The 25,440-nt window shown below is 42.4% G+C and overlaps 2 protein-coding genes across 2 annotated transcripts; both read left to right on the top strand.

The window, feature by feature from the left end:
- Positions 1-303: 303 nt before the first annotated feature.
- pprc1 (PPARG related coactivator 1) lies at positions 304-9,711 on the top strand (the record flags this gene model as incomplete). Its single annotated transcript, XM_083897415.1, has 14 exons — positions 304-384; positions 2,885-2,980; positions 3,099-3,248; positions 3,434-3,508; positions 3,593-5,651; positions 5,853-5,906; positions 6,687-6,747; positions 7,007-7,074; positions 7,252-7,927; positions 8,019-8,243; positions 8,329-8,407; positions 8,495-8,616; positions 8,890-9,041; positions 9,611-9,711. 14 exons carry the CDS (start codon positions 304-306, stop codon positions 9,709-9,711), a joined length of 3,999 nt encoding a protein of 1,332 aa, XP_083753541.1.
- Positions 9,712-13,218: 3,507 nt separating this feature from the next.
- oga (O-GlcNAcase) lies at positions 13,219-24,831 on the top strand. Its single transcript, XM_083897704.1, has 18 exons — positions 13,219-13,422; positions 14,098-14,149; positions 14,246-14,343; positions 14,506-14,636; positions 14,726-14,897; positions 15,005-15,103; positions 15,495-15,779; positions 15,903-16,061; positions 16,320-16,510; positions 16,655-16,909; positions 17,016-17,219; positions 17,560-17,734; positions 20,762-20,847; positions 21,921-22,025; positions 22,327-22,418; positions 22,503-22,695; positions 22,797-22,956; positions 23,084-24,831. Exons 1-18 carry the CDS (start codon positions 13,257-13,259, stop codon positions 23,218-23,220), a joined length of 2,760 nt encoding a protein of 919 aa, XP_083753830.1. The 5' UTR covers positions 13,219-13,256; the 3' UTR covers positions 23,221-24,831.
- The last annotated feature ends 609 nt before the right edge of the window (positions 24,832-25,440 follow it).

The following is a 25,440-nucleotide window of genomic DNA, read 5'->3' as shown; positions in this document are numbered from 1 at the left end:
TAGAATCGCCTCTGCATATTATGTGTTGTTGTGACAGGTTGTGGTTGGTGTTTTGCCGTCGGCCACCAGAGGGCAGTGTAGCAACGACTCCACGCGAGTTTCTAATAGAACTACAAAAAGACGTCATCACGTCGTAACCCCTCGACCCCCGAGCGTCACTCTGCGTCATTTTGCCGGGAATGCCGGACCACGTTTTCTCTGCTACTGCCGGTTTGGCGTGCTCGCTCGATGTGTGACGCGGAGACGAGTCTCTCTGCTTTTCATTCTAAAACCAGTCCGGGCAGGGAGTAACACACCGGCAAGATGGCGGCGCGGTGGGGAACAGGCGAGGACACGTTAACTGCGTGCAATATGGAGTTTTTCCACTTGGACACACTAAACGAGGTAAAGGACGCGTGCCGTGTTTTATCTCCGTGGGCGAGAATCCACTGTTAGTGGTTTAGCGTGTGTTTCTAGGGGCATGGATAGCGCGTGTTGTGTACACGGAAAAGTGACACGTGGATGCCACCATAGTATCTCTGGTGGTTAAAAACTTAAAAAGTACGCGATGTTTTTTTTTCAGTACAACAGGCAAACTACATTATTATAGCGTGTGTGTTTGTGTGTGTATCATTAAACACAAAACCTCGTTTTTGTAGTTGTGTGTTAATGTCTAGTTGTGAGTCAGTGAAGCTAAAACCCGAGTGGACGGACGACGCAGCCTTTTCTTCCCTCGTTAAAAATTACAAACCGTGGCATTTAATCAAGTGACAGCTGCGTATTTGTACTAGTTTTCCACCTGACATTCGCACCAGTTGTACGACAAACTCGCATTGTCGCTCACTTTAAGTAAAAAATCAGTGTAAATGTGTGAAAGTACGTCGCGTACACGTGATATACACATTAGCAATCGGGGCAAAACGCTAGCAACGTGTATTCACAGCCGTAAACTGCGATGTCTTAGTTTAAACGTCTCCTCTGTTGGCGTTTTGACGTTGTGTTTTTGCATTGGTGTGGTCTTAATGCACACGGGCTTCGTGCCAGCACACTGCAGTAATGTTAGTGTGTGACCAGCCTCGGTTTAAAATAAAAGTTGTTTTTATGTTTTAATCATAATTGCAGTTACTCACATGTATGTAAATCGCCCACTGTCACTGCAGCAGCAGCAGCGTGCTAACTTGATTCAAACCCTGTGTACTACCCACGTGTGCATTAGCTGCGCTGACTCGCGTGTTGGCTTCCGGCGCGCACGCGCAGGATACAAACACTCCTTTTCCGCACTCGTCTTATCGCCACAGAGTTCACACATCGTTGCGCGTTTTTCTTGTTAAACCCTTGTTTGTTTGTTAAATGTGACGTTCACACACTGTGGTTGTTTAAAATTAGAGTCGTGAGTGTAAATTAAAAGCCTCGCTGCAGCTGCGGTTTGTTGTAGTGCAACACGTGGGCAGGGTTTGGACGGGGTGAGGCCAGGATCAAACATGTCTGCGCAGATGGAAACACGTGTGTCACTGCACAATGAACTGTTAATGTGCCAAAATAAGTATTTTCCGAAAAGGCGATCTTTGCGTTATAATACACCGTTCTTTGTGTTGTTGTTGTGTATGCCTGTATTTTTTTTATTGTAGTTCTATTTATTGTGATGTTTGGATGTCAGCCCTTGTTTTTCACGACATATCACAGTTCGAGTGCCTAAATATTGTGCTCCTGTAACAAATATCCTACCTGGGATCAGTTTATCCAGCTACCTGAAATCTAAAAAGTTGTTATCCTGTGTGTGTCTACCACTTTTATTGTGCTGTTTTGGTTTGTAAGTCGTTTCATATTAAAAAAAAAATTGTCAAAGATTGTGCTTATGTATTTGAAGTAGTTGTTTTTAAAAAGGCAATGTGTGTATGAATTAGGGCTGAAACCATGACTCAATTAATCGATATAATTTTATTTTGATATTGATTAATTGGTTTGTTTATGGTTTTTTTCTCATAATTAAAATACTTTTTCTGGGTTTTCACCATCTTTAAATGTGACTATGTTCTGGTTTCTTTGCTCCAAATAATAAATAAATCATTCAAGCTAAATTATTTTGGTGTGTTGACAGAACGAGACGTTCATAATAATAATTTCCAGGTTTGAGAAACACTGATCAACAGATGTCAACATTTTGTGGAACGAACGACTACTCAGGAAATAATCAACAGATTAATCAATTATATTAAAAAAAAATTGGTAGTTGCAGCCCAAATATAAATGTATAACTTGTATTTTCTTGATCTTATTTTTATTGAAGACCTTAATGCTTAGAGCAGGGGTTCTCAAAGTTTTGATACCTGAGGGCCAATTTAGATACCCAACCTAAACCTTCCTTTGGCGACTGAGGGCTGTCAAAGGAAAGAGAAAGGGAAAAAAACAGATAGAAGTCCCATTTGTAATTATTTTAATGACCAAATTGCAGTTCTACAGTTTACACTTATTGGTCTGTATCCAGTAATGTCCAATACACATTTAACAAGCTTAGTAGCTCCTGGATTAAAACTATCAACTGTAATTCATTCATTGGCCCCGGGCCGCACTTTGAGAAGCACTGGCTTAGAGTGTTTGACTGAAACTTGACTGAAAGGTTTTTAATTGACACATTAAATAGATAAAAGATTTTGCAAAAGTGTTTACCATGCAGAACACATTTTAGACTAATATCTGGAAAGCAACGCATGTGTTAAATACATATATTTTCTAATAAAGTAAAGGCGTTTTAACAATAAATGTAACATGGTAGTCGTATTAGGAGCAATACGTTTACCGTCTCTAGCCACTAATATTATGGTAAATGATCTCTACTCCCCAAAGTTGTGAACTTCTGGTTGGCTGTTTGCAAATATGTTTTTTCTGACATGTTTCTCGTCTCTAGGCTGCTGGGTTGAGCTCTGGAGAAACTCTGGAAGTCCTTCAAAACTGCTTAGACCCCTCGATCCTTTCAATCTTTGAAGACACGCCAAATATAGAGGTAAGACTCGATTTTTGCATTGACAGAGGGTATTGGAGCGTAGAATACATGATATTTATAATGTGTATATCCTGTGTTGCATGCTTTGATTCAATTCATGTGTTGTTTTTTTATTTAGACTAAAGGACTTGATGAGGACAGTGAAGCCACACTGCTAACTGCCCTAACGGAGATACTTGACAATGTGGATGATGAGAACCTGTCTCCATTTGACACACTGCCTGACTCTGACCTGTTGTCGGGTCAGAAGGGCAGAGAACACTCTCCGGTTAGTGCCCAGCTGTCATACATATATCTCCAAAGAGTCTTACATGTCCATGCTCTCAACATCGCTCTTCTGGCCTTTGAGCTTGGGGCAGAAAAGGAACTGAAAAATGTAAACTAAAAGTACAATGTGCCGCCAAAGTGAACAAGTAATTAATATCCCTGGGCTTTTTTCCTTTCACTCTCCAGCTCAGGAGATTGCTGTGTCTGTCCCGTTCCCCTCCAGAGAAAGACTTGCTAAGTAGACCAATATCAACTGGAAAGGTAGCTGGGCAGTTAATGTGTATGTAAACCAAAAGAGCAGGCAGATTTCAGAGTTTGACGGTATATTTGTTTGTCTGCACCCAGAGTCTCCCCAGGATACAAAGAGACTCTCTCCAAAGGAGTGATGGGGAGGAAGAAGATGATGGCTCCCTCACCCTGAGCCCAGTTGAACATGATTTATCTTGTGACGGTGAACTGTTTGACTGGAAAGGCCAGACCCTCCCACTTCCTGTTACATTTGAGCAAGAAGGTGAAGATGGTGTTTCCATTAGCTTGGGAGACTTGGTCAGGCATATGCACCCATATTGTATGGCCATTTGTTTAGAAAATGACGAGGGAGAACAGATGTTGCCTGAAGGCGGCATCTTACTTGAGGTCGTGGACCAGGGAGAAAATGGAGAACCCATACTAGCCATCCCCAACATGGATCTTCCAGTATCACTGCCACTTAAAGAGCAGTTGTTGGAAATTGAGCCGAAAAATATAGATGAAGCAGATGAGGTGGCCTCTGATAGTTCAGAGCATATCATTGTTGTTGATGAAAACACAATGGACATTGATCCTCCAGTAAAGGTAACATCCCCTGCAACGGCAGGTGGATCTGAATATGTTAAAAATGAGAAGATTGTAAAGAGACGGAAAAAAGATGTTAAAGAAAGAAGCCGCTCTATGAGAAAAAAGAAAAAGGAACGTAAAGAGCAATGCCAGTCCAAACCTGTCGAGGGTAGAGTACTTAGGAGTGGCACAGTTAGACAGACGGAATTGAAGGTTCCCACAAAACCTGGAAAGACATCAGACAGGAAACGGGAAAAGAAACACAAGGTCCCACTCGCCTCATCTCAAGCTCCTTCCTCTGTAAAACCTAAGAAAATTAATATGTGCCAAAGTGGTGCACAAGTAGGAATCGCACCTACAACACCTTCGCCTGAAATGAATGTGCAAGTTGCCTCATTTGTGTCACCCAGGCAGGACACCGCGCTGTTAAAAAATAGCCCAAAGACGTGTCGGCGTAGCTGTACGCCCACAGCGCTGAGCTCCCAACAGCCTGAAGAAATCCTCAAACAGGCAATTTCAGCCCCTGAGAAGCCGGCAGACTCATCAGCTGCCCCCTCCGCTGCCCTCGCCCCTCTGTCCACAGAGACATTTGCAGCTGCTCAAAGTCCTGCACCACCCCAGCTCACACCACCTGTTTGTGAAGCCCTCCCTCCCGTGGCCACTGTAGTCCCAGAGCCGAAACCTAAATCACTCAGCCTAGCAGAGTATCGGCGGCTCAGGCAACAGAAAAAGCCAGCACCTGTAGAGAAAATGGAGACCAACAGCACCAAGTGGCCCAGCCTTCCAGAGCTCCCTAAAGAGCTTCCCCCAATTCCCTGCCTGCCTGACCCTCGACGCCCCAACCCCCAGGCAGCTAAGAAGGAAGAGGAGGAGGTCAGACCTGCGTGGCACCCAAGAGGACCAGCTGCACCCCCCACTCCTGCAGCACTGCTGGTACCACCGGCCTACATGGTAGCTGCATCCAGCAAAGTTTCAGCTGCTACTTCTGTTCCCAAGCCCCAAACGTCTGAATCATCCAAACCCGAACCTGTAGCTTCTGTCCCTAAGTCAATGAAGGAGTCATCCACGCATCACCATGCTCAACCAGCAGTACCTTCAGTGCATCAGAGTTCTTCTCCAGCTTCTTTAAATGAGGCTTGCAAGTCGGTGTCGTCGGCAGGTGACAAATGCAATCCTACGCTTTCAGGAGGAAATTGTGTAGTTAATGAAAGGTCCCAAACTCATCCCGTCTCTCATAAGTCTGTACAGCTCGCAGAAGGTTGTACTAAAACCACTACAGGGTTGATCAAACCAAACGCTGCTACTCTGCCTGCCCCCAATGTCCCCCAGAAGACCACTGTTGTTCTCCAGAATGTGGCTGACGTCACTGCTGCTACCACAACAAACTGCCCCATTACAGCCATTAAGCAGCCCGTGGACAGCGGTGACCGACTCTGCCCTTCTATCGCTGCTCAGCCCTCAGACTCTAGGAGTTTAGAGGAAAAACCAGTCAAACTTGAAGCAAAACGGAACCCCACTACAGCAGTGAAGCCTCAAAAGGCAAAGAACCCCACACAGGAGCTGATTGAGGCCTTCACCAGTGAGATAGGTGAGCTTCAAAATAGTTTTACTGTACTTTATTTAGTTATTATAACAGTCTGGCAGTATTTGATGTCTTCTTGAAAGCCATTTGATCAAAGCATACGACTGCATTCTTACATTTTAGTGTAACTGTAAACATGTTTGTTTACAATCATTCTAGGGTAAATAATTGCATTATGTTGAATAACTAATTGGGATTTCTGTCCAGGTATAGAAGCTGCTGATCTGACCAGCTTGTTGGAGCAGTTTGAGGAAACCCAAGGTAATCGGTAACTTGTTTTTACTGTTCATCTTAAAGCCCTCAATTCAGTTCATATTCCTGAAGGTGGTTGTACTGGCCCAGTAGCGTAGTTGGGTCAGTTTAGTATCAGGCTAAATGCAGTCAGTGTCAGTTTCCCTGGTTTGGTAATGTCAGGAAGTGGAGTATAACATTGCAGCACTATCTTTAGTGGGCACTAGTGGAATAGTGGGTAAAGGAACATTGACAAAGACTTCAAAAGGTACTGGGTGTCTAATGAGAGAGGGCTTTACTCATCACAAATACACTGATGTGTTTTAGAGTGGGGTCAATTGGAATCGTAATCACGCTTTATCTTTGAGTGAACGGAGCAATGCAAGGACAACATCAGAGTCCATAGTCCAACAAATATGAGGCTGTTGTTCACATGAACTTGAAGCTCAACTGATCCTCCTGTAGCGGTGTTTACAGACGCAGCAGGGACGTCTGTCTTCTTTTTAGCCAGTGAAACTCTCCTTTTAAAGAGATGAGAGTTGTGCAGAGATGTTGCTTTGTGCTCTTGCCTGCTCAGCTGCTGGATTGTTGCCCTGTCCACAAATCCATTTACCTCTCGCCTTGCTGCCACTCTGTAAGCCCCACCTCGCGCTTCATGGTTCATTATTAAGGGAAGTAGATGTGGGTATAGAGAGCTATGGCTGAATGTTGGATACACAGTATTAAATATTGGTTTTTGGTGTTTTCCCCATCTCTCTGCTGTTATTCCCTGTGCTGATGCACTTGTGTCTCTGTCCCTTCTTTCTTCAGCCAAAGAAGAGCATTGTGTGCCGGAGGTCTCTGGTAGAGCAGTAGCTGTAGGAAACTCAAGGTGAGTTACCCTACAGCCCTCAAACTGCTCTGTGTGATTGAGGGTACATATGTTGAGGTGACATATGTTCACTTTTTTTGCCAAGACCTACCGTAAAAACCCTGCCCGTCCGCAGAGAAACGTGACGTCTGTTGTTTTTTTTTTAACCTAGTTTAATTTTTTTGGTCAAGAATTGGCTGCTCATCTAATCCAAAGAACAAACTGAGGGGTGAGCGCCACACCAGCCACATATTAACAAACTACTGTGTTTACTTTGCAGTCTTAGGTTGGCTCCTGAGAAAACCATTGTGGAGCGTGTTAGAGCTAATGACCTCTCCAGTTCTGCAGGTAATTCAACATGTTTTTTTGGGCTTGGTAATTAGTTGATTAAGTGAAATCATTGTCCTTTTTTTTTCTTGTGTTGCTTGTATGCTGCAAATGGTTATTAAAATGGTAGCTTTAAAGCTAAACCAGATGCTAATGATAATTTGCTGGGTAAAAACATTCTTCTTCCCTCTGCTCCAGCTTTGACTCCTCCAGCCACTCCTCCTCACCAGATGTGGAAACCTCTGGTCCCTGTGGCTCTGCTGGGGAAGAGCAAAGCAGCCGAGGCCGCCAAGTTGAGCCCCTCCAAGGTTATTCAGATAGAAGCTCGGCCACTGCCCTCGTTCAGGTCCCGCAGTAAACCCACTCCTGTCTGTGCCCCTGTGGACCCCAGCCTGGCATGCATGGATCATGACTATTGCCTACCCAATAAAGGCACTTCTCCTGGAGAGCCAGGCAGACGCTGGAATGTCAAACAACAATCTTTCATCACTATTAAACCTATCAATCAATCCACTACAACCACCACACAGGTGCCTGTCCCATCTACCACAAATGCTGCAGTAGCCACCAAAGCGCCAGATGCCCTAGATCACAGCTATGTCCTGGAAACTCCTGACGCTTCTCCTGATCGACAGGAGACCGAGTCCACTGAGAAAGTAGAGAGCCCCAGGAGAGGACCCTTTGAGAGGGTCTTCCGTCGACACGCTGCCTCCCGCACACCCAGCCCCGCATCGAGCCCCAAAGAGAGGACTGGAGGTCGTTCCAGAAAGAGGAGGAGATCGCACCATTCTCCCAGCCCTATGTCCAGCAGTTCAGACTCGGACTCCCATTCTTCTAGTTCACGGTCTAGATCACCGGCTCCATCCAATAAAAGGTGTGGCCCGCTGTCGAACATTTGCTTCATGCAGCATCTTATTTTAGATTTTCCCCCCTTTTCCTCACTTGAATTTCTTCCTCTTCTTCAGGTATCGCCCCCGTCACTCTGAGAGCAGTTCCAGCTCCTCATCCCGTTCCTCATCCCATTCCTCATCCCGTTCCTCGTCTCGGTCCTCTTCATCCATGTCCCGTTCCCCTCCCAGGCGGAGGAGGTATTCATATTCCTCGTCTCACTCTGGCTCATGGAGTGGCTCGAGGTCGCACTCTCGTTCCCCTGACAGATCAGCACAGTGGAGAAGCAGAGCATGGCGCAGGTACTACAGTCATTTTGCTTGTGTTTTGCAAGCACTTTGACACGTAAAAAAAAAAAAACACTCATCATATTAATCTCTTCCTCAGTCCCTCATATAGACCTGGTTATGGTCAGAATGCACATACGTGTGTGGAACAGATCAAGAGACGCAAGGAAAAGGCAATTGTAAGTCATTTTACTGTTTACATAAGTCTTTGAGTATATTAAATCACTGTAATGGGCGTCATCTGATCGACAACTCTCTTCTCTCAGGAGGAGCGTCGGGTGGTGTATGTGGGTCGTATTCGAGGTACCATGACCCAAAAAGAACTTAAAGAGCGCTTCTCCTTTTATGGCGAAATTGAGGACTGCACCCTGCACTTTAGAGACCATGGGTAAGTACAAAAACAACAAGAAATTGGGTTTAAATTAGAATTGTGTTTATAATGTGTCTAAATTGCACTGTCTTTGAACCTTATTGGTCTTGTCCATGACCTCCTAGGCCAAGCTACAGTGCTAAAGCAAAGTGAGGCTTGTTCATAACTGGGGCCTTCTGGTTACACCCCCCAGGTTGCCCTTTTAAAAGCAAGTCACAGCTCCAACTGCATTAGTGTTCTGACTTTCACAAGATGAATGCAGGCTGATGTGTTGTTTTTCCTCCCATACAGGGACAACTATGGCTTCATCACTTATTATGATACAAAAGATGCTTTCAGGGCCATCGAAAATGGCAGCAAGTTGCGCAAGCCGGATGAGCTGCCGTTCGATCTGTGTTTCGGTGGAAGGAGACAGTTCTGCAAGTCCAACTATGCCGACTTGGGTAGGAATGGCTTTAAAACGACAGATGCAACAAACGCTCCAGTGTTATGTTACGCTATTCCAGAAGAACCGGTGCGCTTTCTTAGAAAATAAATGATATTGGCTGCACTTCATCCTGATGCAGTGCATTGGCCACAAGCAAAAAGCAATGGAGAGCCACTGTACTTTGAAGTGCTGCCAATAATTCCAAAACTTGGCAGATGGAAAAATGGTAGCCGTTTGAAAAAGATGATCATGAGTGGTGTTTTTATCCCCATATAGTTGTTTGCACAGCAGTGCTTGTAGCTACCATTAAACAGTATTGGGTCATGTTCTCTCTATTGATTTTGATTATGTGAAGGTTTTAATAACCTAACCAGTAATAATCATATTTCACTGTACACTCACATGAAAGGGGTTAAAGTAAATGTAGAAAAAGCTTATTATAAACATTTACACACTGGATCATTTTGGGGTGGGTGGAGCATTAGTTTTTCACTTAACTCTACTTTGATTTTAAGCCAGATGCTGCATGTACCAAAATATCCATGTCCCTTTTCTGATGCCAACTTTGTGTCCTCCTCTTTTCAGATTCAAACAGAGGGTACGATACATCGCCTGTGAACGGCAAGTTTCATGCACTAGACTTTGACACTTTACTGAAGCAGGCCAAGCAGAATCAGAAGAGGTAACAGGAGGCCCTGCGACAGGAAGCAGCTGACACTTACCTCAGAGCCAAGAACCGGCTCCTCACCTGCAACACTGTCTTTACATTTAAGTTGTTGCATTAGTTTTTGTTTGTTTTGAGGTTTTTTTGTTTTCTGCAAGCTAACACCTTCTATTGAAGTGAAGATTTATAATTAAAGTAGTAAAAGAAGTCCAAAAAAAATAAGTGAAATTAAATCATTTTTTTAAACATTTTATTTAAATATAAAATCAAGCTTGAATTGTATGGAGAGAAATGTTTTTAAAAGGGGCAAAATAAGAGAGATGGAGCTCCCTATATCTTGCTAAAGAATGTAATGCATTTCAATGTACTACAAACTAAAATAAATAACTGAAATGTATTTGTGGTCTTTCTTTTAAATTAAATATGAATCATTTCACTGCTTTCCATGTTGTGTCAAAATGATGATGGATGCCTTTATTTTTGACTGCACGTTCTTATGAATTAAGTAATTAGGTTTTATTTTACCTCATAATGAGGGCAACCTCTGACAGTGCATCATTTTGAGATCTAGTTTTTTTAAATTCAATTTGATATTTTATTTTTGTTGGATATTTTGTTGATTGTACATTAAAAACAGATTAGGCAATTAACATCTATCACACAATACACCTGTCTATTCATTGACATTTCTGAGGGAGTTGATTCATATATTTAAAGGGTACAGTAGGGAACATTTTTTACATTTATTGGGTGTTTATATAAGCCTCACATAGAGGTGTTTAATATCACAATTTCATTGTCCACAATTTTTGTTGTCACAGGTATTTGTTATTGTCTGAGAAAATAATGACAACATTAAGTACTTTAATGATTAAAAAGAAAAACAATTTCATTGAAGATAAACCATGAATATGATTTATTTGGTCTCATTGCTATGCTTTGTGTTTTTGTAGAGGTGGTTTACAAATAAAGCTAACTTATCGTTATAATTACTGTCTATAGGGTTGATATAATAATCATAAAATATTAAATTCTACCTGCAGACTCTAACATGACCATATTATTAGGAGCATGCGAAATTTGCCTTCATTTAATCACATTTTTCATAAATCGCACGGTTTACTGACAGTAGCGCTGTTCCCGAGACAGACGCCACATGACCGCGCTTTGCTGTGCTCGTACGCAGCTGTGACGTCACTCTGGGAAATAATATTTTTCTGGACTTTTTATGGCCTTTAGGAAGGTTTTACAAATATGAAATCCATTAATTGAAAATATAGTATATAAAGATATATAAAAACCTATGCCCACGTCTCGAGGTGTCTTGTGGACACTTTTACAGGCGTCTCTTTTACTAATATTGTGATAATTTTTTGGTACAATTAGTATTTTTTTTGTTGCAGTACCCAAAGTGGCCACCATGACAAAATTGTCTCCAAGGCAGAGGGGGCGGTGCTCTATCCAGTCCTTATAATACATCCATGTGTTGGACATAAACTGCATTCCATATTTGGACTGGCTTTTCAAGATATTAGAAAGCCACTGAGATATTTAACTAAAAGAGGTCTTTAGAGGACAGTCATGTGGACATGAGAGACATAAATATGCAAGACATTTGTGTAAATATGAATATGATTTGGACAAATCACATTCATATTTACAAATGTTAATGTGAACAATGGCTAACAGCCTGTGTGTTACCTAACTTGTGTTGCAAGGAATTCAAAAAATTAGTATTTACTCAACTTTATTTTAATGCTAACACTTTGTAACATAATCAAAGCATTTTGTACAAATGTCTTTCTTTATTTGTATTTGAAGGCTCAGTGTGCATGGAGAGTATATTAAAGCGAAATTAAATATACCATCCCGAAGTACGTTTGTATCAGCTGGGATTGGCACCAGCGACCCTTTTGTCAAGGGCCTTGCTTTACAGAGGTGGCCAGAGGACGCATAGGAGTCTTCCCTTTGGAATTTCAAATTGTAAGTATTAAACATGTTTGATATTTATGACTGAATGTGAGTAGAACCCCGCAATAACCAATGAGAGCGAGTTGACCGGGAAATGTATGTTGCATACTTTTGTTTAGAACCAGGGCCGGCCCAAAGCATGAGCGAACTAAGCCGCTGCTTAGGGCCCTGTGACCACTAGAGGGCCCCCAAGAGCAATTAACAAAAAAAAAAGTTTGGATTGTTGTAGTTTATATAGAATATTTCTCCCCATTTTTACCAAAGCTTTTTCACAGTTTTTACATAGTTGTGATTATTTAACTTTATATTTTATTTATAAACCATTTTTATTACCTTGTTCTGGGTGCCTGTGTTGATTTACATTATTATTTAAGTATTTGTTTGATATTTATTTATTTTAATTAATGCTGTGTTTTTTAACATATTAATGTCTTAATATTGTCATGGATGGATGGATGTTTGGTTTTATGTATTGATTCTCTGTGTCGCCAGTAGGGGGAGTTGCTGAGTTTGCCAAATATTAATTGAAAGAATTTTCTGTAAGTTTGCAAATCTGGTGTCTGCTTCCATGCAACAAAAGGTTCTCACATTTAGTTTTACAAGTGTATTGGTATTTATGACAGAGTAGAATAAGTAGAATACCTTTAGTATAGTAGGTGTGTGAATGATCAATAGTCATTATTATTGGCAGTAACAGAGGGCCCCCGAAACACATTTTGCTTAGGGCCCCATGGAGGCTTGGGCCGGCCCTGTTTAGAACTGTTACTCACAGCCATGATGACTTATACACTGGTTCTTTTTCTCAGGACAAAAACATCGCGCGCACACAACTGACAACGCCGACAGCTTTACGTTAAATCACCTGAATTTCTGTGAGATCTCAAATTCCTGGATTCTCCTCCCTGAAAATCGTCTGATTTGAAAACCCTGTAGTGTGGGAGCAGGCTTACTTTGTCAACACACTGGACCTTTAAATGACATGTTGCAATTTGCGTTTAAAAAAAAGGGTATTCAAAAATTGTGGAAATAATACCTGAAGCATAATATATGAATGAAGAGGCTCCAAGACTTGTCCTTTTTATCTTTATGTGATGTCATCAACATGTTTTCGATATCAAAGTTGTTGGTGGTGATGTTAGGTTTCATCTATCTCTTCGCCTCGTGAACATCTTTGCAGTGTTTTGTCACCCAGAACTAGTTTTGACTGGTTTAAGCTAGTCCTTGGCGCATGCGCACTCGGTGTAAACAGGAAGAAACGACTGAAAACTACGGCAAATCTACCGTAGACTGAGGGGGAAATGATCGGGTGAAAACGAGCATATGTGTGATTTTCCTACACACGCTAATGCAAACAAATCATGCCTTCCACCACATGATTGCAACGTCTACGACATCCGGTTGCAGCGGGAGCTAAAGGTTGAACAGTTTTGATAGATTTGCTAATACCGTATGCTAGCTGACGCCGACGGACTGTGACGCGATTCGTTTCCTCTGGGATTTGTTTGGTGAATTCCCCTCGAAACGTCACGTTAAAAAAAATCAATATATTTTTGCCCGGTGCATTATTCTGAGTTCGGTGGGTTCATACCGATAGTTATGGTTCAGAAAGAGAATACGCTGGACGCCCCTCTTGTTGACGGAGAGCCGAGCCCCAGCCCAGTCTCCGGAGAGCCTTGTGCTGAGGCCCCTGGCCCGGTGGAGGAGTCCGGTATTGGTATCGAGTCGACGGACCACAGAAAATTCATCAGTGGAGTCGTTGAAGGTAAGTTTAGAATATATAATTGATCTACCTGGTGTCTGCATACATATTTCTGAAAATGGCATCGAAAAGATGCAGCAAAAGACGACTGGGATTAATGAAACCAGTTGGACACATGGCTATATTATTATTATTATTATAGTACTAGTTTTATTAGGTACAAATTGATTTTTGCCATGCCATCGAAATAAGCGTTTATGTGGAATTAAACGACTGCTTTTGCTAATGAAAAATGCACAATTGTCACCTTGTATTGCCGGTGTTGTTATGCTAATGTATCCTGAATTTGACCCCTGTTATTATTATTGCATATACATTTGCTGCTGCCCTTTGTGCTGAATTATTCATTTGAAAAGATGTACAAAGATGTACTTATATCAGCAGTTCCTTTTCTGTCCAGCAGAGCGCTGCACATACATATCGCTGCACACTAATTGTGGACACGTTATAAATACATATGCACTTAACCTGGACATTGTATTTGTTATTCACTCTGTAAAAACAATATTAGCAAACAGAAACGAATGTAAAAAAAGAATTAAAAAAAATAGCATGCTTAATGGCACTTTCAGCCCAGCCTACACCTGGGGGGAAAACTGCTCCTTGAGCACAGGAAATGCATTTGATTATCTGCACTACAGACAACATGACAAATGAATGTACTGTTTGCTGATGCAGGCTTTTATGGTCGACCATGGACAATGGAGCAGAGGAAAGAGTTGTTCAGGAGGTATGATCTATGAGACTATACATTATATAATGCTGACATTATGTATGTTAAAAATCTGGGTGCTGTATTTAATTTGTTTAACATTTCATTTACCAGGCAGCAGAAATGGGGACTGAATACATACCTTTATGCACCTAAAGATGACTACAAACACAGAATGTTCTGGAGAGAGCTGTACTTGGTGGAAGAAGCAGGTGACCATTTTGAGCAGATGTTTTGTGGCAAATAATGGCAAAAAAATAGAAAATATACAAAATATACATGTCAGTATATTTTAAGATTTAAAACTCTGTTGAATGTAAAATAAGACTTTTGGATGAGCACATTGCTGAGCGACCTCTCCAACTGTCTTCCAGAGCAACTTATGACTTTAATTGGTGCTGCAAAGGACCATGGGACAGAATTTATCTATGCTATTTCCCCTGGACTGGACATCACCTTTTCCAACCAGAAAGAGGTTTCTGCACTCAAGAGGAAACTTGATCAGGTAATACAAACATTCTGTATGTGCGATGTGTCACGATGATACTACACGCAGTATCATTAGAGCATCTCACTGTCTGTGTTCATTCCCAGGTTACTCACTTTGGCTGCAAGTCATTTGCCTTACTTTTTGATGACATTGACCACAACATGTGCCCTGCTGACAAAGAAGTGTTCAGCTCATTCGCACACGCTCAGGTTTCCATTACCAATGAAATCTACCAGTACCTAGGAGAGCCTGAAACCTTCCTTTTCTGTCCCACAGGTAGGTCAGCTCTGCGATTCCACAATCATTTGCACATTTCATGCTGTCTTGAGTTTTATTTTCACTGATCTGGTTTATTTATTCATTGTTGTGCCCTTGAATTGCAGAGTACTGTGGAACCTTCTGTTTCCCAAATGTCGCTCAGTCTCCCTACCTTCATACAGTGGGAGAGAAGCTACTGCCTGGCATTGATGTGCTGTGGACAGGTTAGTCTGATTAAACTATTTATACCCATTTGTTGAAAAGATTCCACAGGTACTGCTTTGATTTCCTAAAACACGAACCTAACTCATGTCTGCCTCAATCAATTAAATGGTTACAAACACCTTCTCCCTACATCTAATTTTTCTGCATTGCAGTAATTCCACTCAAAGTAACTAAACTGTTTTTCAACAATGTATTGGCTCCTTCTTAAACATGATGCACCAAGGTTCAGTCACCATTGTTTATTGTACACATAGTGGCATCATAGCCTTCCAATGATAAGTTCTGTTGTACTCTAATTATTGACATTTAACGATTGCAAATGTCAAAGAAAGCCATTCACAATGAAGAATAAATCAAATGATTAACTGGAATATGTTTTATTTTCTCAAGGTCCCAAGGTTGTTTCCCAAGATATTACCGTGGAATCAATCGAGGAGGTGTCAAAAATCTTGAAAAGGGCCCCCGTGATCTGGGACAATATTCATGCCAATGATTACGACCAGAAGAGGCTTTTCTTGGGTCCATACAAGGGCCGCTCTACAGAGCTCATCCCTAGACTGAAGGGAGTACTCACCAATCCAAACTGCGAGTTTGAGTCCAACTTTGTTGCGATACACACGCTGGCCACATGGTACAAGTCTAATATGAACGGTGTGCGCAAGGATGTGGTCATGAGTAAGTATATTGCTATGATTGTGCTCTTCTGTAAAATGTTGGCATGGGAACAGTGTGGACCATCTGTCTCTATAGGAGTTTATTCTTACCCGTGGTTTGATTCTCCATATTTTCCTTTACCAGCGGATGGCGAGGACAGCACGGTGTCCATCCAGATCAAATTAGAGAATGAGGGCAGTGATGAAGAACTGGAGACGGACATGCTCTACAGCCCACAGCTTGCTCTGAAACTGGCTCTCTCCGAATGGCTGGGCGAATTTGGTGTGCCTCATCAATACAACAGTACGAGCAGTGCCATTAATGTACCATATTGTTTAGAGCTGTAACTAACGATTGTTTTCGCAATCGAATAATATGTCGATTATTTTCTTGGTAAATCGTTTGGTCCAGAAAATGTTAAAAAATGTTGATCAGTGTTCGTCAATGTTTGATATGACGATGTTCTCGAATGTCTTGTTTTGTCCACACACCAAAATGATTCAGTTTTAATGATCAAATGCAAACAAAAATACGATGCAGTGAAATGGTATTGTCTTTCAGGCCGTCAGGTGCCTCAGAGTGGTGCCAAAAGCACAGTCGTAGATGTGTCGTCCATGGCTGCTCCCTCTCTTTGCTCCTCCACCACAGTCACAACTGTGTTCCAACAGCCCATCATGTCACCTGCTATGCCACCTCTCTGTCTGGATCCACTCTCACATCCCATGGTAAAAATACCTCAGGAGGTAGAAGAGGTGAGCTTTATGACCTAAGTAAGAACTATAAAGTCCTACATGTTTAGACTAGGAATCAGGCTTTCTCTTTGGGGGTGTTTTGTCATTAAGTTTTTAGTTTGGGGAAGAGAATTTTAAGTGTGCTTTTTATGTGCACCTGTCTAGGTGGAGGTGGAGGCGGAGAAGAAGGATTCAGAAGAGGAGCCAATGGAGATGGTGGTTGAGAAGCAGGATGAGCCAGAGCCGGAAGTTGAAGCTGACCCAGAGGAGAAGGATGTTGGTCCACTTTTGACCGAGGACCTGAAGCCCATGGATACAGACAAAGAGAGTCTTGCAGAGTTAAAGTCCCCTGAAGAGTCTCTCCAGGAAGACTGTGGGAGTGATATCGCCCCCATGCAGACAGATGATCTGCTCAAACAGGTGCAGCAAACATATGTGGCTTTCTTTGTTTCCCTAATGCCTGAAATTGTAGATGAAACCATTCGAAATTTGCATAGTTTTCATCTTTGCTTATTTGTGCCCTCAGGATTTTTTTTTGCCCGGGCCCGACGAGAAGACCCTGTTCACAGCCGAGCCTCTCACTCTCGAGGACCTGAGCCTGCTCGCAGAGCTCTTCTACTTGCCTTATGAACATGGACCCAAAGCCGTGCAGATGTTAAAGGAGTTCAACTGGCTACGTGCAAACAGCAGCGTCGTCAGTGTCAACTGCAAGGGAGAGGAAACCGAAAAGGTGGGTTAGTATGTTACAGTGTTGCTGAAAACAAAATGGTGGATGTGTACTACCCATACTGCCCATTGGGTGGTGTGGTTATGACATGATTGTTCTTTGCTTCCCTTACTAAACCATCAGCCTTCTCTTGCTCATTACAGTCAGAGAAGTGCGGGCTTAGAAAATAATAAAACTGTTTTATGTCTTGTCAAAATGACTACGGTATACTGAGACATTTGAATAAAACTTTCATAGTTGTAAATAACAACTTTCTAAATGTTTGTTTTAAAGAAAATACTTTTGCAATATAAAAAGATTGAGTGCTGTTCCTTAATCAATTTATTCATCTACGTGGTGGCAGGTAGCAGAATGGCAACTAAGAGCGGAGAAGTTTGAGGAGATGTGCTGCTCTGTCATCCAGATGTTCACGCGACTGTCCAATTCAGCCAACCGCACCATCCTGTACGACCTCTATACTTACATCTGGGACATCAAGAGCATCATCTCTATGGTCAAGTCTTTTGTCCAGTGGCTAGGTATGTATACAGGGAATTATACGTCGCTTCCTCTTAGCGCACAGTAACGGCAGAATATCATAATAATCAGACTAGATCGAGTCTGGAAATCCTGACTTTCACAACTTTTAAAATGTACACATATTTAAAGAGAATTCACATAATATACAGAAAAATCACTTTTGTGATCAGTTGCGTAGATGCATGGATTATGACACAGTCCAGTGCTTTTATAATACATAATACACTCATGCTTAATTGTCTGCTTAACAGATGATAGCTTTACTGATCAAAGACTTAAGAGAAATATGGCTCCTAGTTGCCAACAGAGTAATAGTCCTCATTGTTAATATCTTAGCTCAGATGATTATCTGCCAGCACCACTTATGATGATTCTGTGAATTGCTCTTGTTTCATACATGTTGAATTTTTATTTTTATTTGATTTTTATTTTTTTACTGACTGAATGCCGCTTGCACTGCCCAGCATCGTACTTATTTATCCCGCAGTAAGCTGCTCCATCTTAGCGTTCTGTAATCTGGGTCTCGGTGGCAAATGTCCCAGCAGGGTTGCTGCTGCTTGCTGTGTATCCAGTAACATCACTGCTGCATTCCCACACAGACAAACTTGCTTCCATCTCTCTGTCTGTGGGGATGGGCACCAGGGGGACGTCCCCGACTCCTCCTCCATGTCCTAGCGCGCACGCGAGCTTGGAGAGCAAGTTGACTGTACAAGGCCATTCTGGTGCATAAAGTGACTCACATGTCTGAATCACTAACTGATTTTTAACAGCCGATTTGAGCACAAAATATTCAGACATAATTCAAGAAACTTCAATTTTAAACTCTCTGAATCATTTCTCAATCTGTATTAGGGTGGGATTCGTCAGCCTCAGCCAGGATTCTCTATCTCTCTCTCTCTCTCTCTCTCTCTCTCTCTCTCTCTCTCTCTCTCTCTCTCTCTCTCTCTCTCTCTCTCTCTCCCCTTCTCTCTTCATCTTCCTCTCATTCAATCTTTTGAGATGGTGCACTGTGATACAGTTTGAGTGATATTCAGCTCTGTGATTAAAACATCTCCACCTGCCTCGGAGTGTTGTTTTAAATAGTGTGAAGCACCAGCATGGCCTGTAGGTTACTCCCTATAATCCAATTTCATTCGCAGGTTTCTGTCCTGTCCGGCTATATGGTAAAGCTGAGGACTGTTGCCCACAGTACACAGCAGGCAGCACAGCCACACTGGCAAAACCACATCCAAGATCCATACTACTGCATAAATATATCAGGGAATCACTCTCACCACTTGTCAACATAGTGGAAAAGGAGTGTATAAAAACAGTTATTGTTGAATCGTCTTAATAACTGTTGACTTCAGTTGTTGCAATTCGGAGGTGTTTACACCAGTCCCAATGTTTTCCCCTAATTATAAGCTGTGCAGCCGGCACTTAGTCACAGCCTCCCTGGTTATTGAACTGCAAACACTTACTAATAACTATTTTCTACTGTTTTCTCCCTTCACTATGTACAGATGGAAGAATCCTCAGTACAAGTTTCTACTGCTATTGGATCGACAGTGGCCGATGTATGCACAGTGCAGGCGTCGTTTCTGTCTTCAAGTTCAAAATTGATCAGTTTAATTGTTTGTCGCAAATTAGGTAGCGCAAATTTAAACGATTGATTTAGGAGGAAAGGAAGCAGCTCTGCAGATGAAGTCACATTCAGGGCGGCGATTTAGCTTTGAAGTGTTAACTCCCACAATTTCTCCCTTTGGCAGCTTCTCTCTAACTTGTGTTTTTGTTTCTGTCAGTAGGCCCATAAAAAATGGCTCAAACCAGCAGGGTATGCACCTACTCAAGGGAACTTATACTTTGCTTTGAAATTTAACCACAGCTCATGATCCTCTTACTACACCGTGACGTGCAGTATTTGTGGCTGTGTAGTGAGGATCAGTGTCATTTGGACGATGCAAGAGCAAGAGTTCCTTCAGAACTGCTCGTGCCAAGGTCCGATAAGAAGTTTGTGTTGTTCATGTTCTGTTTGGGGCAGGGGTAAGCAAGTTCAGAGTTCCTTCCCATGGGTGCATCTGCCTGCTGAGTTTGAGTCATCTCATCAGAGGAATTGTATTAGTGTTCAGGATAAGCTTCATATGCAATGCAGTTATTGTGCCCGCGCGCTGCATTTGTCTGGTCACATGGCAGGACTCGTCAACCAGGGTTAGACTTTCTCGGCAGCGACGTTGCTTTGTACAAACTACACAACTGCCCCGAGTGCTTTATTAAGTACTTCTTAATTGCTGCCACCACCTACCGTGTCTGTGGTTTGCCTGACTGTGGCTTTTAACAGAAAGCTGAGAGGCTTTTTAACTCTGGGGAAACTGCTCACGCTTCCCGTCGCTCTCGCTCCCTCTCCCTGGTGTGACGATTCGGCCGTGTGACGAGGCAGATAAGATGAGAATGTGACTTCACACGAGTGCTGAGCTCAGTGGGGTGATGGCAGCTGAAGCTTACCTTTGTAGTCCATAGGCAGTGTGGGTCAGTAAAATATTTATGAAGTCTGTCATCTTATCAGCAAAGTATTACCCTCATTGAAACACAAAGGGGCCAAACTGCACTCAATTCTGTTCCGTCGTCCGTGTTTGGAGAGCTTACGTACGCACCACTGGCTCAGAGAACTTATTTCTGAAGACTTGTCCCCGTACAGTGTTTTGTGAAGCACTGTGTGTAGTTACATTGACCGTAAAAAAAACAACTCAATATCATGTACTTGATTCCGTCTTGCAGACACGTAAGCTTTAGTTGCTTGAGCCCCATTTAATCAGAAAATATTTCCTCCTAATATAATTAATCACTTCCAAAATTAGTTCCGGTTATGTTTTATTAATTAAAAAACAGTACTGTTATGCTTTATTAATTAAAAAACAGTACATCTATTTACGTGGACTATGCTATTAGATACATATGATCCCCTTCCTCCCCGTCTCCCCACTCCCATCATCTGTGTCAGAGAGCCCCATCTTGTGGTAACAATGTCCGCTTGGCTCTGCTCCTAACAGGGTGTCGTAGTCAGTCCTCAGCACAATTCCTTAGAGAAGACCAAGAGCCCTGGGCCTTTAGGGGAGGTCTAGCAGGAGAGTTCCAGGTATCTAATGCACTGAAATTACAGCAATCAAATGGAAAAAAGAGTGTTGTGAGCAAAAAAGGACAATGGTAACATGTGCGAAGGTATTAAGGGCTTTGGTCTGTCAAAGGTGAGCCAATTAGATTGGGTCAGGCTTCATTAATATTGATTCCATCCCCTTCAATTTTCTTCAAAGGGTTCTGATGTGTTATTTTTTCAAATTGTCACTCAGTGTGAGGGGAATGACTGACCTGAAACCCATCCTGGCCAAACGGGTTTCAGCCCATGTTTGGCATGGCAATCTTTGACTGATTATTTTTTTTTAGTTTTTTTCAGCAACTGTCCAAGGAGATGCTGCTTTTCCCTAGCGCACGCGGCGCAAGCGAGCATGGCTAGGTTTTATTTTCATGACATCTCATTTCTTTGCAGGAAAGCACAGCGCACAAATTACCAAGCCAGCCCCTTTGCAAGCGCACGCTCAAGCATCGCAAGCGCCAGCGAGTACGCAAGCATGTTTACAGTGGGAAAACTCCATGATCAAACACAGCTCTCCATCCTCAAAGTAGTGTCTCCATCCGCAGAGACTAGCCAAGAGTCACAATAGCAATTCATATGCTGTTGAATGACTCAGTCAGCTCACATTTTTATTTTACTCTTTGGTTTTTTCCTGGAGTTCTCTCTGTCTCTCTGCGCCAGCATCATTATTTTTCTCAACAGGAGGGTCCTGCGCAGCGAAATATTGCGATGCCTCATAAAAGGAAAAGAAGCATCTCCTTCAGCCAGTAAAACCTTAGTCAGACCAAAATACCACCCTTGAAAAGCAAATATGTGCGTGCTTGTTGTGCTACGTTCCTTAAGCAAAACTGAGAAAGTTGCAATGTTTGCTCCAGTTACTCACTGTCGGATCATCAGGAACATCAGTTTATGTAATTGGTTTTCATTACGAGTCATGAAAAAGGACATTTCTATCTCCTTTTAGTTCCTTTTGGTTTGACAGTGGTTCAGCTGTAGCAAATGCACAGTGAGGCTGTCAGCGAAAGTGACACACCGCCTGGTCTCAGGGTAACTAAGGCTGTTTTGTTTGCTACCCACAGAGGTTGTTGCCAATAGATGGGGCAAACGATCTTTTCTACCAGCCTCCACCTTCAATGCCAACCTCCAAAATCTATTCCATACGGCCATACTTTCCCAAAGATGAGGTAAGATGTTTTTGCACCTCTTTACAAGAGCTGAGGTCTTTTTTTTTTGGTTATTGCCAACAGTTTCTGCATATTAATGTTAACGAATGTATGGATGCTGAAATGACGTTGGCTAGTTGCAGATCTGACCTAGTTGCAGCAGGGAATGCTGTTTCTCACAATACTAATAACCCTGACTGCTGTTTTGCAGCAAATATGTGTGTTGAATGTAAATACTGTGTCATATCGAGTCTTGGGATAAATGTTACAGGGTGCCATGTGTGTTCATCTGCCGCATCAACCGCTGTACTCTGTTTTATAGGTTGCCGTTTACACAATATGTAAAGAAATGTACTGTGAGGGAATGGAGGATTTAATTTTCCCTGATGATGATCCCAACCTCATCGGAGACAGGTAAAAATGTTTGTTTGCAACTGAACTATGGTTTCTTCCATGGAGGGCACAACACCAGTATCCTTACTGCTCGTTCTTTCGCAGGTTGGTGGGCGGTCTCCTGACGCTGAGCTCAGACTATGGGTTTGTGCTCGAGGACGATGACGGGATCTGTGGTTATGCTCTCGGGACTGTGGACGTCAAGCCCTTCATCAAGACGTGCGAGTTGAACTGGATTCCCTTCATGCAAGAGAAATACCACAAACCCGACTGTGAGAAGGACCTCACCGAGGCTGAGGTAGGATCTCGGTGCAACTCTCTTCAAATTAGTAATATCTATCATCGTGTGGCATATACTTGGTCTGCTAATGATGAATTGTTTTTGTGTTGTCGCTGTAGAAGATGATGCTGAGTTTCCATGAAGAGGAGGAGGGTCTTCCAGAATCTTTTCTCTCCAACTTCCCCTCTCTCATCAAGGTTGACATTCACGCCAAGGTGACTGACCCCAGTGTGGCCAAGAGCATGATGGGATGTCTCCTGTCTTCTCTAAAAGCTAATGGTAGGTGGTGGAGTTGTAGCAATGTTTGTTCAGTGCTATTTTTGACTACTTACAGATGCACCATATTAATGTTATTATTAATAACAGGATCTGATTGGTCTGACTTGATTTCTGTGTACAATTCCAGGTTCTCATGGTGCGTTCTGTGAGGTCCGTCAGACCGATAAGAGAATGTTGGACTTCTATGGTAAGCTGGGATGCTTTGAAGTTGCCAAAATGGAGGGATTTCCCAAAGACATCATCATTATGGGACGCAGCTTATGAAGAAACATCTGGAGAGAACAAGTCAACATGGCCTGAATACGTTTGTTACCTTCATGAGAAAAACTTCCATGACGATTTTATACTACATGACCATCAAGGCCAGCCCCGGGAGACCTCTTTTAAGGATTTGATTACAGAAGCACAGCAGTCGCACATCGTTTCCCTGCGCTGTCCTTAGATGCAGTCGCTCTGTTATATTCATCAGATCTGAAGCTCAAAGGCCAAGGGGTGATCTGTAGTCGGTTGATTTGAGCAAACATAGGAGAGTGACACCCCAGCATGGATTTCTGGGGTCCCTCCACCCATATACCTCTGGAAGGCAGAGAGTATTAACTCCTTTAGCCTTTTTCTGATTTAATCCAACAGCCATTCACATGGATGTTGGCTGCATTGCCTAAGCGCAAAGAGTCTGTGTCTGAAATGGAGGCAGAGCTGTGAAATGAGGGCGTCCTGTATCTCAGGTAGTGTCTCACTGCCCACATGTCTTGCTTTCCCCCAGCTTTGACACAGAGAGCAGCACAGCTGTCGACATAAGTAGGACGGCTTTATACATGATTTAAGGTGCTGTGTGAGAGTTTGCCTTTCATCATCACATCATGAGATTTCCAGTTCCCCCACAACAGCCTTTTGACTGGTATATTTCCAACAAAGCCTGATGTGAAACAGTGAGTCTGCACACTTGATGGGTGGAGATAGGTAGCTTTTTGTGATTTCTGGCAGGAAATCATCACAAACCTCAGATGTAGTATGCGTTGAGACGGTTAAAGACTCAACTGGTAGATCCCTCTGAATTTCAGTTGTGTTCTGCCATTTGGAGAACAATAGGAAAGTTTACAAGCTTGGTTCTCAGCCTAGTTTTTGTTTAGGGCTTTGTTTTTGGCCCCCTCTTTTTTTACCAGTCAGCAGCTTTTTTTTCCCCTTTGAGCTGTTGCCTTTTGGTTCATTGCCTTTGGATTTCAGGTTTATATTGCAAAGCCCCAGTCTCTGGTGTCTAAAATAAGGAAAGGTTGACTTTGGACACTGGCCTTGTTGCTCAAATTCCAAAAACAGCCTGACACTGACAGTCACTTTTCTTAGTTTTACCCTTCGCACATGCCAAACTCCGTCACAGATGTCCTTCAGCAAAACAATGCTGACGGGGAAAATTCTGTCAGAGGAAGCTCAGACTGATTCTGCCTAACCTATTTATTTAGTAAATGCTGAGGGGAATTTTTAAGTTTTGTACATGATAAGTTTGTTTCAATAGTTAAAATCTGATTTGCCTTTTTTGAAAGAATTAAAAAAAAGTATATTGAAGAGAAATTCACATTCCCCCCTCCAGTCCCTGTGGGACCATAATCCTAACATATTCTGATAAGCTGTAATCATAATAATTTGAGGTAATTATAAAAAAAAGAAGTCCAAACACTCAGTAGGATTGTGTTCCCACTGAAGTAACACTGCTCAATTCACCCTCACCAGAAATTCAAGACCAGGGCTGCAGTTTCAGGTGTTCTGAACCTCGTCAGTCATTAAAATAGTCGGTTTACACGAGTCTTCAGTTTTCCCTCCCTGCTTTTGTTTTCAGCATTGCACGCTCTCAAACAAACGTCCTCTCAGCTGAGCTATGGCGAGAACATTAGGGGTCGCCAAGGCTGTTCAATTCTGTCAAAGTGGCAGTGGCTCCCACGCTGTTGAACTGAAGTGGTGGTGGGGTGATGCAGAAAATTCCTCTGCCTTCATTAGGTGCCCGTTGAATGTTTCATACTTTGATGCATTTTCCATTAGTTTTTGTACATCTATATAGTTAATAAAAACAAAAAAAGAAAAGCACTTTGACTATAGATAGGAGTGTTCTGTTGGTTACTCGAGGATCATCAGTTGCTCTTAAGTAGCTGCCTGCCAATGTGATGTTTTTGATACTGTGTACATTCTTAATGTGCATGAGGTGTACTGGATTTGCTGTGGCAGTCGTTGAAAAATAACCTTGTTTTACACAACGAAAAGGAAGATGCATGCCACTCACCTCTGTAAGCATATTTACTGTAGTGTGTGGAGACGGTGTGTTCACACTGTCGATCATAAAGTGTTATTATTTTGTATATCTTTACTGGGACTGTGGCTGACATTTTGGTTTTCTGTAAAAAAACAAATGCTGGCTTTGTTATAAAGCACTCTCCTGTACATTTTGTCCCTTTGGCTTTTTTTCTGAAGAAGAAGAAACCACCAGATTTGCTCTTT

Source organism: Microchirus variegatus (assembly GCF_963457635.1).
Source record: "Microchirus variegatus genome assembly, chromosome: 11".
NCBI lineage: Eukaryota > Metazoa > Chordata > Actinopteri > Pleuronectiformes > Soleidae > Microchirus > Microchirus variegatus.
Note: the sequence above shows the minus strand (reverse complement) of the source record. Positions and strands in the feature narration are given on the sequence as shown.